The sequence below is a fragment of the Camelina sativa genome, chromosome 6, assembly GCF_030686135.1.
Source record: "Camelina sativa cultivar CO46 ecotype springtype chromosome 6, ASM3068613v1".
NCBI classification, from domain to species: domain Eukaryota; kingdom Viridiplantae; phylum Streptophyta; class Magnoliopsida; order Brassicales; family Brassicaceae; genus Camelina; species Camelina sativa.
In genome coordinates this window covers 7,331,790-7,348,267 of record NC_141885.1, presented here as the reverse complement: position 1 = coordinate 7,348,267, position 16,478 = coordinate 7,331,790, and the positions used below count along the sequence as shown (strand labels likewise).

General features: G+C 37.6%; 3 protein-coding genes across 3 annotated transcripts; 2 read left to right on the top strand and 1 right to left on the bottom strand.

Moving 5' to 3' along the window:
• Nucleotides 1-5,086: 5,086 nt before the first annotated feature.
• On the top strand, nt 5,087-5,485 carry LOC104698779 (uncharacterized). Its single transcript, XM_010414173.1, has one exon. The coding sequence runs from the start codon at nt 5,087-5,089 to the stop codon at nt 5,483-5,485; it is 399 nt and encodes a 132-aa protein (XP_010412475.1).
• A 7,724-nt stretch (nt 5,486-13,209) lies between these two features.
• Nucleotides 13,210-14,529, top strand: LOC104698778 (uncharacterized). The gene is made up of 3 exons (XM_010414172.2): nt 13,210-13,649; nt 13,850-14,077; nt 14,208-14,529. Exons 1-3 carry the CDS (start codon nt 13,210-13,212, stop codon nt 14,527-14,529), a joined length of 990 nt encoding a protein of 329 aa, XP_010412474.2.
• Nucleotides 14,530-15,851: 1,322 nt separating this feature from the next.
• GDU6 (glutamine dumper 6) lies at nt 15,852-16,478 on the bottom strand. The gene has a single exon (XM_010516387.2). The coding sequence runs from the start codon at nt 16,431-16,433 to the stop codon at nt 16,098-16,100; it is 336 nt and encodes a 111-aa protein (XP_010514689.2). The 5' UTR covers nt 16,434-16,478; the 3' UTR covers nt 15,852-16,097.

The following is a 16,478-nucleotide window of genomic DNA, read 5'->3' as shown; positions in this document are numbered from 1 at the left end:
ATCTTGAGATACATTATTATGTCTTACTTTAATAAATAATGGATTTCATTTTTTGTGTATTAAAAAAAGTGTAAACACACACAAAATATGAATGTTTTGAATATTTGAGGATTTATTTTTAGATTTTTGTTTCAGTACTTCAAAATTTAAATATATTTTCTTATCTACATATCATTATCAATATTTTATTACCTTTGCTTAAATTGGCGAACATTAAATTACCCTAAGTTGCATATAAACGAGTAGTTTTGGGAATTTTTTTTTTTTTTTTTTTCAGTTTCTTGGGTTTTTCGGATAGATATTTTCGGTTTCTCCAACACGAAAAACTTACGAAACTAACGGAGAAAAACTTTGGTTCGGCTGATTCAGTTATCACTTATCAGTGTTCTTTCTGTTCGATAATCAATTTATTTATTGCCTAACAAATTATTATGGGAAAATTGGAAATAAAGGATCACTAAAAAAAATTGTCCATATACACTTTTTTTTTAAAATTGTCATTTTTACCTAAAATACCCATACAAATTAATATACCTAAATTTAACAAGTTAGAACAAGTGAAATATAGAAAAATAAGTAGATATACAATAATAGAGGTAATATATTTTTTTATAAAAATAAATAAAATGTATAAGTTGTTTTTTTATGGATAAAATTTGATATAAAACATTTAGAAAACGTTTTCCGCTGTTCTGAAAATTAAAAATGATTTGTTCTAACATTTTGTACATGTTATACTAAATTCAGAAATAGTTTTTGTTCTAAATAGTTTAGTAGCCCGAAATTCTGAATTCTACAAAATTCAGAGTGTGTATTCTACGGTTTACTCTATGTTCTAAATCTTTTAGTACAATCCTTCTACGATTTACTCTATGTTCTGAAAACGTTAGAATATGTTTTATTCCTTTTACTCTATCTCTGAGAAAAATTTGTAGATATCTACTACGGAAAAGAGAATGCATACACTGAAACTTTTAGAGACAACTAAATATAGGAAGTGAGTCATTAATCAAGGAAACTTAATATTTATCCCAGATCGTATTTTAAACAAATTAAATTAAAAAGTGTATACACTCTAATCACCCAAGGTTATTTTCTCTAGAAGATTTTTCTCTAATTTCTAATTTAAAATAAGGCGGATGGGGAAGGAGAGAGTAGTCGTAAGGTGGAGAAGTGATACGGAGGATAATGTCGTCGACAGTCATATTGTGGTTACGGTCTATAACTTCTTCTTCCATCATCATCATCATCTTCTTCTTCCTCTTCTTTGCTCTGCTTCCTTCTCTGTTCTCATGTAAAAGTAAGTTTTGAGAATGAGATTAATCACGTAATCCTTTGCCTTTGGAGTCTTGAAGTTGCATAGGCTTTATAGACTCGGTTTAAAGATTCTGGTTCAAGTTCGGTTTAAATTAATATAATCCACACCAATGATAATTTACATTAAATCTACGCCGCCGTGATGAGTGTCGCCGACGTCTACCATTTAACACTTATGGCGAAGGTATTCATGTATTGACATTTCCATCAACGATTCAATTTATGTATCTTGTGTACTCTCTGGTTGATACATTCTCTCCTTGATTCATGAATAGAATTCTGACAGTAAAGCTACATGAATATTGTTCTCCATCATAACATACTTGAGCATGAACTCCGGTTCAATAAGGATTATCCCTCATGAAATGTTTGACTGTTTTAAGAGTAGCATGAAACAAAACCTCATCAGTTGTTGCATTCAGACTGACAGCCAAAGCACAGTTTGACTCACGGAAAAAATGCTTCAGCTGAGGAACAAGGCCGCTGGTTGAGATTGTGACCTTACGGGAACTGAAATGAAGTCAATGCTCATCTACCATTATGTTTGCAGCTTTGATGACATTTTCAATGTTGTGAAATGGCTCTTCCATTCCCTACAAAACACATCCAGCTTCATGAGAAACTGGAGACACTGGTTTAAACAGACCTTAAATATGATCTAAATATGTTGAATGCCACCGCCGCCGTCGATGTCACCGATTTTTTTTTTTTTTTTTTAACGATTTGGTAAAAGGTGAAAGAGAAGAAAGAAAAGAGGGTTTTGATGGTTCATAGAAGTCTCTTAATCAATTAGAAGTTTAGGTTACCTATTTTGTTAATATATATATGTAAATATATTAACTTTTTTAAATATATGTATATTTTTGTTAATTTAGTTTTTTAAAATTGAGGGTAAAGCTGAGTTTTCATTATTAGAAAACCTATATAACCAAACATATCAAACTAAAGTCTAGGTGGACATTTTTTGTTAAAAATGTCCTTTTTCCAATTTCCCCAATTATTATAGTATGTAGATATAGCCATATAGGTAGTTGCTTACTGTATAAGTGAGAGCTTTCTTTACTCATGTAAACATATATAAGCATGCGCTGTTCAGGTTCACTAAATTACGGTAATGCAACTTTCCCAATAACATAGCCTGAAAAAAAATAGGCGAGTGAATGAGTTGAGCAATTAAGTGAAGCATACAATAAGAGATATAGATTAATGTAAGGAAGTGCATATTTTGTAGTAGATGACAACTTATGGATTGAGTATAGAGATTTTGGAAATCATGTGTGTGCCTAATTCTATCTAGCATACAGAATCATCAGTTACATTGTGTAGAGAGATCTTACCTCTGTCTGAAACTCTTTTTAGCCCTGTTAAGAATCAATGGCTAGAATTTTCACAGCAACAGTCTCACCGGTGAACATTTAAGCTTTCTAAGCAGGTCCAAACGCTTCTTGCTATTGGATCAAACCCAACTTTCCCATTGCTTTAGTCTAACAAAACCGTACCAAAAAACTACATGTTTATTTGGTTTCTACCTCTTCTGAAACCTCTCATTCCCCGACTGTAATCTCCTTGTGGCTCCTCATCGTCTCTATTGACTTCATCTTTGTATTGTTCATTTTCATCTTCATGGCAATACGTGTGACGCTTAGGAATGGGTCTACTATACATAGGATGACTCTCTCGATTCAACCTTATCTGATTTTAGTATCTAGTAAAATTTTGCCTTTTTTGGTTTCCCTGTTTTTCATCTTTGCTGTCACCTTCAAACAAAACCCATAGCCATAGGCTTCGTATGTATTTAAACAATTATGTACTTTAGTGTTGGTATTGGTAAGACATTGTAATTATTTTTGTACTTAATTCTTTTAATTTGATTGGTTAAAGATTTTAAAAGAGTCAGCTCCATATTTGTATGATTGATATCATAGATTTGTTATTTTGTAAATTTAAATTTTACAAATATTGAAAAAGTTATACTTCTACAGTTCTCTCTCTCTAGATTTGTCTGATTAGAAGACATATTTGCCTCTATAGGAAGGTTCTCCGAGTGTTCTTCGTTCTCTGCAGGAGGCTGTAATTTTTAATCTGAACATTTAAATTTATTTGTGTATGGTTCTTGAATTTTGGGCCCTCGTTTGATCATGGGAACGAAAAATTGTCCTGGTTCTCATTACAGGTTATCTGAAATAGGGAAAGGGGTGACTCTTTTTTTTTTTTTTTCATTGAATGTTAAGTAGCTCTTGCATTTGTCATATTCTATAAGCTAAATGATATAAACGAGTGTTTCGGTATCATCACTACCAACTGTGCAAGTTTAGTATTACTCAATCTGTTATTTACACTCATGTTTTAGACAAACTAGATATGTTGGACCAGTTTCGGGTTATATAGGTGTTGCATAATCTTATACAGCCATCAACAGAACAATCTATGTCTCGTCCTACTTTGCAAAATCAATTTTTAACCTCATGGCTTATCTTATTTTCGTAATTTCTTTCTGCATTTCAGTTTGTTCAAGTACGGCATATCACTTCCAAGGAAAAAAATGGCAAAATGGAAGAAGAAATGGCAAACGCCACAACACACTTGAAGGTAACAACACCTGAATCCTTATTCTTTGGCCAACACCTCTGGAAGAATAGTTGTGTACATACATTTTGCTATATACATTTTACATTTTTCAAAAATTTGATTTCTAAGAACCTCAATGAGGGTCTACCATTGGAGAAGGTAAAATTTAAAAACCCCTCTTGAGTTTCTAAACTTTTGAATTTGCAAAATTTAACTTTTAAATATTGGTAAGATGTTCTTACCAATGGAGACCACCTCAATCGGACAATTAATAAGGGTGTCTTCAAATAATTCTTTCCTGTGATCTCTGAGTTTCTAATCTTGGATGTGGTGTAATAATAACTAACAATGCTCTTTTAAAAAGCTGGATTCATGTCTGTCTATGATAATGTTATCGTGTCCGTCTTTGTGATCTGATGCAACTGAAACTGTTGGAAGTAATGAACAAGTTTGATCATTGGTTAAAATGGTTTGGATTAGGATTTGATCCGAATCTGCATTTTAGAGCACTATACGATTATGGGAAGGTTAGTCACCAATCAAAGCATGAATACTTACTTTTCTGCTTCCAATTTATTACTCCAATTCATGTTTATTGACTTCCAAATTTAAATACCAAGAACATATTCAGATTAATGTCTTAGTACCAACTTCTGCGGATCAAGACAAAAGTCGGGCAAAGTAATGACTCAATATTATGGAATATGAATTCTCTGTTTTAGGTTATACACTTATACTTGTATGTTTGGTGTTGGTTTTACCTTTGGTTTCGTATATATGCAATGATGAAGTGATTTTGGATTTTTCTAATGATTCAGGTTGCAATAGTGAGCTTTAGTCTGACCTTAAGACAATTCAAGCAAGATTTTGTTGATGATTCAATGAGACAAGGGAGATGGTACTGCAACTGTGTATGCACATTTTGTTCTTGCAGTACCATCTTGTAACTACAACTGTGTATGCACATTATGAATCAGTTTGTATGAAATACGCAAAAGCTTTGTTGCTTTTTCCCAAAAAAAAAAAAACACAAAAGCTTTGCTTTTTGCTTGTTCTTATGTTCAAAGTCTTGTAAAGTCCTCTGCAACTTGAATAGAATTGAACATTTGATTAAATCTTGTACAAAAAATAAGCTTCAGTGAGACCAAGAAGAAGAAGAACAGAACAAGTAAGAAGAAGAGCAAAAAGGAAGAAGGCGATCATGTCAAGAAGGAGTCAACGAGGAAAGATGTGGGCGACCAAGCTGCTGAATTTGGACATAAGGACTGCCCAAGAAAAGAGAGTAATGAATCTCCATGAACTCGAGGAGATACGGCTAGAGGCTTATGATAATTCGAGGATCTACAAGGAAATAACCAAGGCTTTTCACGACAAGAAGATTCGACACAAGGATTTAAAAGCTGGAGACAAAGTCCTTTTGTTCAACTCGAAGCTTCGGATATTCCCTGGGAAGCTCAAGTCTAGATGGTTAGGACCTTTCGAAATTAAGGAAGTTCTTCCCTATGGAGCAGTCACTCTGCTAGGTAAAAGTAAGAATGAATTCACTGTGAATGGGCAAAGAGTAAAGAAATACATGGCAAATGAGAGCACAGAGGTGTAATCATCTCTGCGCCTCGACGATCCCGTGCCAGTCTAAGACGAATTGAAATTCAAGCTTAGGGACTATAAACAAGCTCACTTGGGAGGAAATCCCAAAGGTAGATCTGTAAATATGATTTATATTTTTTTCATTTTGTGTTTTCCGTCGTACTACTCGATACCCTACTCGATGAGCTACGTGATCCCACCCTCGATCAACCCCTGGGATGCTGGTCCGGGTAAGTCATCCGTGCGCATTTCTGAGCTCTTTGACGAGCAAACACTGGCACCTGCTGAAGCCGGAGATGACCCAGGCTACACGTTGGCGAGTATGGAGGCTGCTGCAACCTCATTCTTCACCAACCCATGAGGTACCACTTTCATCCGATCCTTGTAAATAACATTGCATTTAGTTTATTTCATTTTGTGTGGTTCTTGGATTCTTTTTCCAACTTTTATTTACACAGAGACTGTGTAATTTAAGTTTGGGGGAGGATCCTAGAATGTATTTAACATTGTGTTTTATTTTCTTAATTTTCTTATTTATAATCTTTGCATGCTAGTTTTATTCATTTGAGTATGCATCTATTTGCATTAAAAAACAAAAAAAAATTTTGAAAAAATTAAAAAAAAAAAAAGAATGTTCATGTAGTTGCATTTACATATTATGATCGAGTCTAGTTTGTTTCATATATGATTGTTGCATTTGCATCTTAGGGGACAATGATTAAAACTACCTTGTTTAAAATCAAACCTTAGGATTGAAGCTATAGCCCTTACTCACAGTTCATTGTTGCTATATCAATCTTTGGAAAAAAATGAAAAATCTTTGCTTAGAACCTTGTGTCTTTTGAATGCTTCCTCCACTTGCTTGAACATTAGAACATCTCTATATTATTGGATTTAGTTTGAACTTTAAATGTCTTGGTTATGGAACTTGAATACTTGCTCATGGTAACTCTAAACTCGGGTTAGCACTCTATTTTTACCAATCTTTTCGTTTAACCCGATTCATTTGTCCTACCCATGAACCCAAACTTTTCTTTCAAACCTTGTTGTGAATTGTTGAGTGAGACCTCTTTCATTGTGCTATAGGTTGTGAAACCTTGAGAGTATTGAGAACGACAAAGAACTGCCTCTTGATTTAGCTAAGTTAGAATTTGAACTAGCTAATAGATTCGGTTTTGAAAGATAAGTGGTTAGAATGTTTATTTGGGGTTGGGTTGTGAAATAAAAAAAAAAAAGGAAGAAAAAGTCCCTAAGGTTAGAGTCAATTAGCTCTAAGTCTCTAAAAAAAAAAGAGAAAAGCTCTTGCTATAGTCTCCTAGAAAGAAAGAAAAAAAAAATATATATTCATATTAGGAGTTTAGCAAAAAAAGAAAAGAGAAAAAAAAAGAGAGAGCTAGAAGTTTTAAGTCTAAAAGTCTAAACCTTAGGGAATATATAAAAAAAAAAGAGTTAAAATCAAGGATGTGGGTAGTTTAATTCTAGGGGGTTTAATAATAAAAAAAAGAGGTGAATGAGACAAGGGTAGATCATCAAGAGTTAAGTTTTGTATGCCCAAATTGTTCTCAGTCTTAGATAGTTTTCACAACTATCTAGCATTCCTTCTTTTGAGAGAAAACCACCCAAAGAATTTGTTTGAAACACCTTACTAAAAAGTCTTACCCTTAAACTGATTGAGCTTGATTCACCTTCCATCTGCAAGAATTCGCCAAACACTTAATTGAATGTGAAAGAGATGTTCTTTATCTTTAGTTGGAGGTTGAACTAGATCGATGCATGGTAATAAGGATAGAAAAATATTTGTAAGTATGTTGATTGATCTTAGCACCATTAAACTATCTTTAAGGACTATAGCTTGAATCCTTCGCTTAGCATCTTAAGGTTACGAGTCCCCACTTAAAAATCGCACCCTCTTACTTCCTTGCTAGAGGACTAGCAAGATATAAGTTTGGGGTTCTGATAACTCTCTAATTTATATGTTTTTAGCATCCTTTTTTGTCCATATTTTGCATTGTTCATACCTCTAACTTAGCATTTTTAGGTCATTAACTGTAGGAATTCACTTTTAGACCACTTAGGGTGTTGCATTTCTGCATTTGCATATTTTGGATGAAAACAGGTGCTAAAGAGCCAAAAATGAGGAAAAACAAGGACAATCCGAGCATGTACCCGAAGGAGCCATCGAGCTGCAAGAACAAGTCCGAACCCCAACACGATCGAGGAAGATCCGAGAGCATGAAGAACAACTCGAAGATCCACCCGAGGAGTAACCCGACTTCACCCTCTTGTACCCCATCGAGTAGACCATCAGGCAGGTCTGGGAAGCTAGGTCAAAAGGGTTTCCATATATAAACCCCCTCCTCTCCTAGCTCGCAAGGGAGCACGCCGCAGACTCTCAAACCAGAGAGCGAGAGCTTCTGTGAGAGACCTAAGCGACTCAAACATTTTCCTTCTCGTTTTGCATTTTTATTTCATAGTTTTTATAGTTTTCTTAGATTTCTATCTTGTACTCTTTCTACTGTACTCTATCTTTTAATACAATGCAAGTTTCATTCATTTTCGTTATTTTGTTCCTTGTTATCATGTCCGAGTAGTGTAGTAAAGTTTCTAGGGATGGGATAGAAGATTTTGTGTTCTTGATCGGTTAGGATGCCTTAGTTTGATTGTAAATAATTGATAGATTTCCTTCTAGGTTGGTGTTCTTAATGCTGTCAACAGACCGAGAGGTTGAGATTAGATCTAGGGCGTTTCAGCGACCGAGAGGTGTAGATGAGATGCGTGAATTAGCCAATGCTAGAGGTTTACTTGACTCTGAGTAAGGGATTAGATGAGTTTGAGTTTACTGACAATAATGAATCGTTCTTAATACATGCTTGTTCATATTGCTAGTGCGAGAGTGTGGTAAGTGATCAAGGTTGATTGTTGCTAGTGCGAGAGTGTGGTGACAAGGTTTTAGAGATTCATTGTCTAGGAAATAATTTCTTGAGGCATGTAAGGCATCTGTACTGGTCTAGAATACTTAGGATTCGATTACCCCATCCTTAGGAGCTTTCGTATTTTATTTGTTTACATTTTCTTTACTTACTCGACCACTTACCCGATCAGGTACACGATAACCTGCATCGAGTAATACCTCGAGCTGTTCATATCTCATTTGCTTACTCGATCACCCCACTCGATCCTGTACTCGACTGCTTGCATCGAGTGCTTAGGTTGTGTGGTTTCTTTGTTTATATTCCTTTCTTTTATTTATTTTAGGACTGTTAGAACAAAAATCTTATCTGTTTGGCATGACTTGTATTGTCCTGATCATATCCTTCCTGCTAGCAATAAACAACCATTTGGATTGATAACCGTTTGTACTACAACTGCATAGGGAATTGATACCCTGGGTGAAAACCCAATTATCATGTACGTTGTTTTGTAATAAAGAGACAATGGGCAGTTGAGATAGGCCCAACTATGGAATTATGTTGTGTTGTAAGTTTGGAAGTCTAGCTAAGTAGAGTTGTCAAGTGTACTAGTTAAGAGTTGATGTTGTGTAATAGTTGGTGGTAAACCTTGCTTGTAAGCTTGGTATTGTCTTAAGGTAATGATGTCTAAAACTAAAGTCTAGGTCTAAGTAGAAGCATGGTGCAAGTGTGTATAGTAAGTAGAAGTAACTAGTATAAGTGTGTGTGTGAGATTATGTAAGAAACCATCTGTGGATCCGATTTATAAAATGTAGAAGATTATAGTTTATCTCTCTAAGCTTCTTGTTATTCACTTACACAAATCTGATGAGAGCGAGCAAACACAAAGAGAAGTAGAGAGGAGAAACTAACCTCTATGTGTATGAGGTTAGAGTTGGTGACGGTGAACCTCTAGAGTAAACAGAGGAATATCATGCAATGTCAACAATAATCAAATCACATAAATTTTGAATTCAAAGTCCTCTGGAAATTCTGTAAAAGAAGAAACAAATGCATGCAACACTTGAATTATCAACAAAAATCATACACATACAAAAAAAAACATTTTCTATGTAAATTAATTTTTAATTTATAAGACCCCATATTTAGAGATCATCAATGGAGAGGCTGATACGTATGAGGCAAGGCACCAGCCAATCCTGTTCCAATATCAAAGGAGGCTCAAGGCCTAAGAAGGATCCAACAAGTGAGGAAGGACCTAGAAGTAGTGAGGTGTCCTGTTAACTAGATGGATCAGGTTAAGACTGTTCACCATGGTTAGGAGTAAAATAACCTTAGTTAAGTAATAAGACACTAGGCTAGCTGGCATGATCACCGTATCTGGTCACAATGGCTACTAGGGCTAATAAGACAATAGTAGTATAAAGTAAGAAAGGGGTGAGAAGAGAGAGGATATCTAGATTCTGGATCATCTTGTAAGGGGGAGGGAGAGAATCCGTAAGTTCTCTCAAATTTGTATTCTGATATCTCATTAATAAAAGAATAATTTCTTATCGTTCTGTTCTTTACAAGTTTGGCACCCTAATACTTATCAAATTGGTATAAGAGTTGTTTAATCTTGGAAAGGCAAACAAGTCATGAAAAAGAAAATGGAAGAGTTAGAAAAGGCGGTAGAGCACCTCCAACAAGATGTCAGCAAGATCTCAGACCTGGAAACCGAGGTCAAGGAGATGAGGAAACAAATGGAGAAGCTAGACGTCATTGAGAAACAAATGGGTAAGTTGAACGCCTTGGAGATCATTCAGAAATGTCTGTTTGGAGAAGAACAGCGCTCATGGGTAGTCGAGGAGGACACACCACCTTCCGATGACAATGTCCATACAACCGATGTTGCATATCGCCTCTTCACACCCAATCAAACACTGTTACCTGTTCTGAAGGAGACAAAGAGTGACGCACCAGAAAAGGAGTTCTCAGAGGAAGACAAACTCAAGGCGGTGCGTATGTGTTTCGACGGCGAGGCACTAACCTGGTACCGGTGGGAACGCGATCGAAACCCATTCTCAGGTTGGGAGCAGATGAAGGAAAGGGTGTTGGACGATTTCGCGGTGTCCCACGACCTGACAACAGGAGAAAGGTTGTTACTGTTGCGACAAGACGACACAACAGGGCGCTACTGTAAAGATTTCATCGCTTTGGCGACAAATGCCCCGGAGGTTTCAGAGAAAGTTTTGGAGTGGGCTTTTATGATTGGCCTTAAACCGAAAATCAGGGCAGGAGTGAAGATGTTTGAGCCTAGGAATTTTAAAAAAATGATGAGCCTTTCCAGGAAGGTGGAGGATTGGTCTGGAGAGTCGTCATCGGAAATTTCCTCAGGGAACAACGGCGGAACGTTGATAAGGTCTGGTGGCGAGAGGGTAATCACGCGTGGTAGTCAACTCTAGAGTGGGGGTCAACAGTTCAATGAAGGGGTAGTTTCGTCTTTGCATAAGGGCAACAATACCCTAGAAAAACAAACGTCATCGTCTCGCCAAGCTGGAAACCCGAAACCTAGCCAAATCAAGACGAGTGAAGCGAAGCGATTTCCTTACCGGCGGGTGACGGATTCAAAGGCGAATGAGAGAAGAGAAAAGGGGCTTTGTTTCCAGTGCGATGAGCGGTTCTACGCCGGCCACCGGTGTAGGATGAAGGAGTTGCAAGTAATGGTGGTAAGTGAAGAAGTGGGAGATGCGGAGTATTTCTACGATGTGGAAGAGGAAACATTCGATGCTTTCACAGGCGAAGCGGCGGAGTGCACGGTTCTCTCTCTAGGTACGGCAGCTGGGATCTCCTCACCACGAACCATGATGTTAAGGGGGTCCATTCAGACAGAGGAAGTAATAATCTTGATCGACAGTGGAGCTACCCACAACTTTGTTTCGGGTCGCGTGGTTCGCCAACTGGGGATAGCATTGCGGGGAACTCAGGAGTATGGGGTTCGTATGGGAGCAGGGATTGTAGTTCACAGGATAGGCGTTTGTCAGAACGTAAGGTTGGACCTTCCTGGCTACCACCTCGTTACGAGTTTCTTGCCACTGGAGCTAGGAGGGGTTGATGTGATCTTAGGAATGCAGTGATTGGTAACACTGGGAGATACATACGTCAACTGGAAGGAACAAGTAATGTCGTTCTGGAATCAAGGGGAACCCGTTACTCTGCTAGGAGATCTCAGTCTTTCAAACATGGCTATTTCTCTCAAAACTTTATGGAGAATGTTTAAGAAAGAAGGAAAAGGAGGTATCCTGTCCGAAGGAGTTTAGACAGTTACTGGAGGAGTTTAGCGAGGTGTTCAAAGAACCCCAAGGTCATCCACCCTCAAGAGGCAAAGAGCATTCCATTAAAGTCCGATACAGACCCAGTAAATGTGAGACCATTCCGGTATCCGCATGCCCAAAAGGAGGAGATCGAGAAACAAATCTCCAATATGCTCACTGCAGGGATCATCAGAGAGAGTGAAAGTCCATTCTCCAGTCCGGTTCTACTGGTGAGGAAGAAAGACAAGAGCTGGAGATTTTGCGTGGATTATAGGGCTCTCAACAAAGCAAACAATACCAGATAGCTACCCTATTCTGATGATTGACCAGTTGCTCGATGAGTTACACGGTGCTCTCATCTTTTCCAAGTTGGACTTAAGGTCAGGGTACCATCAAATTTTGGTAAAGGCGGAGGACGTGCACAAGACAGCGTTTCGTTCCCACGATGGTCATTACGAGTTTTTGGTCATGCCCTTTGGGCTTACAAACGCCCCGACCACATTTCAATCTCTCATTAATGATGTTTTCAGGCCATTTCTTCGATGACATACTGATTTACAGTAAGTCCATAACCGAGCACCAGTAGCATCTGAAGACAGTGTTGCGAACTCTTCATCAGCATCAACTGTTTGCCAACCGCAAGAAATGCCAGTTTGGAAGCCAACAGATTGAGTATCTTGGGCATGTGATCTAAGCTGAAGGTGTAGCGGCTGACCCAATCAAGATTAGAGCAATGACGAAATGGGAAGAACCAAGTAACATCAAGGCGTTGAGAGGTTTTCTGGGGCTAACAAGCTATTACCGCCAGTTTTTTTTGGGCTACAGAGACATTGCCTGACCCTTAACTGAGATGCTAAGGAAGGATAAGTTCGAGTGGACCGACAAAGCTAGAGAAGCCTTCAGCAAGCTAAAGACAGCCATGGTATCGGTCCCGACTTTAATGAAATATTTGTGATAGAGTCAGATGCATCGGGAAAAGGTCTGGGAGCAGTGTTGATGCAGAAGGGAAGGCCACTGGCATACTACAGCCACTCCTTGACAAATAGACAACGCCTCAAGTCGGTTTATGAGAGGGAACTGATGGCAATTGTCTTTGCTATCCAAAAATGGAGGCATTACTAACTAGGAAGGAAGTTTCTAGTGCGAACGGATCAGAAGAGTCTGAAATTCTTGTTGGAACAGAGGGAGATCAACATGGAGTACCAACGATGGCTTTCCAAGTTACTTGGGTTTGATTTTGATATCCAATAAAAACCAGGACTGGATAATAAAGCATCTGACGCCCTATCAAGCAAAGAAGTGGTACCAACCTTGTTTGCCCTATCGATTCCTGCGGCTATACAGTCGGAGGAAATCTGTTCCAAAGTGGATAAGGACGACGAGCTACAAGACATTATATGTGACCTCGCTTCAAAGGCTGACTCTCATCCGAATTTCTCAATAGTAAATGGTCGGTTACTGAGGCAAGGCAGACTGGTTATTCCAAAGGCGTCGGCAGTCATTGGAGTATCCTAAGGGAGTTTCATGATGGAAAAATGGGTGGACATGGAGGGGTACTCAAGACGCAGAAAAGGATAGGCGATATATTATATTGGTCGGGGATTATGCAGGATATCCGACAATATGTAGCTGCTTGCCAAGTCTGTCAGAGGTACAAATACTCAACTCTGGCCCCAGGAGGACACCTACAACCTTTGCCTATACCAGAGAAGATATGGGAAGACTTGTCCATGGACTTTGTCGAGGGACTTCCCAAATCAGGAGGGAACAACGCGATATTAGTGGTGGTAGACAGGTTGTCCAAGTATACGCATTTCTTAAGGTTAAAGCAACCCTTCACAGCTGCGGACGTGGCTAATCTCTTTGTACAAGAGATCATCAAGATACACGGGTTTCCTCAATCCATTGTCTCCGACAGGGATAAGGTTTTCACCAGCCAGTTTTGGAAGGTGTTGTTTAAGCTAGCTGGACCAAGGTATGCTTTAGTATAACGTACCACCCTCAGTCTGACGATCAAACAGAGGTAACGAATCGAAGCTTGGAGACTTACCTACGATGCTTTGCGGGAGATCAGCCTCGCACTTGGATTTATTATCTGGCTTGGGCGGAATACTGCTATAACTCATCGTTCCATTCAGCCATAGGGACGACACCCTTCCATGGGGTGTACGACAGGGAACCTCCCCCAGTGATCAAGTACGAGAATGGATCAACAACAAATGCGGATTTGGAGAAACAAATGCTGGAAAGGGATGCGGCGAGAGTAGTGATCAAGGCTCAACTTCACAAGGCTCAACAACAAATGAAAAAAAGAGCTGATGGACACAGAAAGGAGGTGGAGTTTGAGATAGGGGAGCAGGTATATTTGAAAATGAGACCATACCAGCGTCGATCATTGGCCAGGCGAGTCAATGAGAAGCTGGCAGCTTGCTACTATAGACCCTATCCCGTAGAAGCAAGGATCGGTAGGGTAGCTTATCGGCTGAAGCTACCAGCTGAGGCGAAGATACACCCTACTTTTCATGTGTCACAGAGGGGAAATTCCAGCAGCAACCCCAATTTTGGCTCAGTTAACTGACAAAGGGTTTCTCCATGCGGAACCAGAAGCAGTAGTAGGCACCCGCAAAAATCCTGTTACCGGAAAATCTGAAGTACTTATCAGGTGGAAGGGATTGCTAGACTATGAAAGTTCCTGGGAATGGGTCTCCACCATCAAAGGACAGTTTCCAAAGTTCAACCTTGAGAACAAGGTTGCACTTGAAGGGGAGGGTAATGATACATATGAGGCAAGGCACCTGCCAATCCTGTTCCAATATCGAAGGAGGCTCAAGGCCCAAGAAGGATCCAACAAGTGAGGAAGGACCTAGAAGTATTGAGGTGTCCTGTTGACTTGTTGACTGGATGGATCAGGTTAAGACTGTTCACCATGGTTAGGAATAAAGTAACCCTAGTAAAGTAATAAGACACTAGGCTAGCTGGCATGATCACCGTATGTGGTCACAACGACTACTAGGGTTAATAAGACAAGAGTAGTATAAAATAAGAAGGGGGTGAGAGGAGAGAGGAAATATAGATTCTGGATCATCTTGTAAGGGGAAAAGAGAGAATCCGTAAGTTTTCTCAAGTTTGTATTCCGATATCTGATTAATAAAAAAGGAATTTCTTATGGTTCTGTTCTTTAGGCACTCTAATACTTATCAAAGACAAAACAATAATTCAAAGTTAATAGAAATACTTAGATTTAATTTAATATTAATTATACTTAAGAAGCCCTTACAAGGTTTATCATAAATAAAGTGATCTCAAGAAAAGAGAATGGCGACCACTTAAGAGCCGCACAGTGCAAAAGTAAGAAATTCCACTTTGGACCGTCCAATTCTTTGCGTTTTCAGGCCGCGGCGTCCACCAATAGCCGCCAATCAATGTGAAAGTTATCAAATGCATCATTTTATAGTTTCTTATAAATTTTGAATTAGAAAACCCCACTTTGTTAATATTTTTTTTTAATCGGTGCTTTTATTCCTTGATAGTGTTATTGAAGACGTTTGGTAGAATCACTGTACGATGTCTTCAAAAACAAACAAAAAAAAGAACATCGTAGATGATTGACAGCGAATTAATTATAAGAATAAGAAAAATGATGTGTAGTTTCCGAACCCAAATTATTCTTATCTACTTTGTAAGCATTTAAGCAAAGATCTTAAAACGAGTTTTGAAGAATCATATATGTATTATATTAGGATTTAACACGTACACTATACATGACAATTTTTTCGTTTATTTATATATAAAATTTTTATGATTTTATATTATAACTGATTTAGTTTTTTTTTTTTTTTTAGTATAGATAATGCATTTGTTATATATATTTTAGTGTATTGGCAATAAAAAAGTCATGTTATTGAATTGTGATTTTGTATTTTCATAAAAAGAATTATCGTTAAAGAAGGTAAGATATTGTGATTGATATTGTTGATTAAGCTCATGAGTTTATTACAAATATTCCATCCAAGTTTTAATATTTATTCATATGGTAAAGGATTAATTATGCAAATTTTACAAATAAAAGGTTATAACATAAAATGTACTTCAAAAATGTTGATATAGATACATAATGAAATACTCTCATCTTTTATCATTTAATTAAAAGAGAAATATAATTTATAAAGAGAATATATTTGATAGATATAATTTTTTTTTTGTCAATCTATTTGATAGATATAATTCCAAAAATAAACTCAACATACAAAAGCACTAGAGCATGCAGGAAAGCATTAAAACAATAAAACAAAACTTGAAATCTAAACTAATTAACATCCCCACAAAAATTGTCGACTGTTACAAAATTGCCGATGATTACTCAAAGTTGAAATCTCTTATTCTTTTTGTTGGCAAACAAAGAAGAAGATGTCAGTGGTTAGGCTCAGACAACAGTAACATTGTCACAGTTACAACGACAAATGGAAGACGGTGGAGGAATCACTACTGGAACGGCCAAGCAACTAGGAATATCGTCTCCGGCCAAAATAACGACAATCTTAGGTAAGTACTCTTCTGTAATAGTCTTAGCTTCCTTGTCACCGACGTCATCATCTTCGTCGATATGATTGTTATTGCTAGACGAAGAAGAAGGAGCCTTTTGGTGTGTGCAGACCAATGAGAGTAATGCCAAAGCTATAAGCAAAACAAGAAAAAACAAACCACCAAAGAGATATGGTACTGGTGACTTCCAGATTTCTACTTTTGGTGTCGTCCTCATTTTTTTTTTTTTTATAAGTCTCTTTTTTCTTTGTGTTGTAAGTGC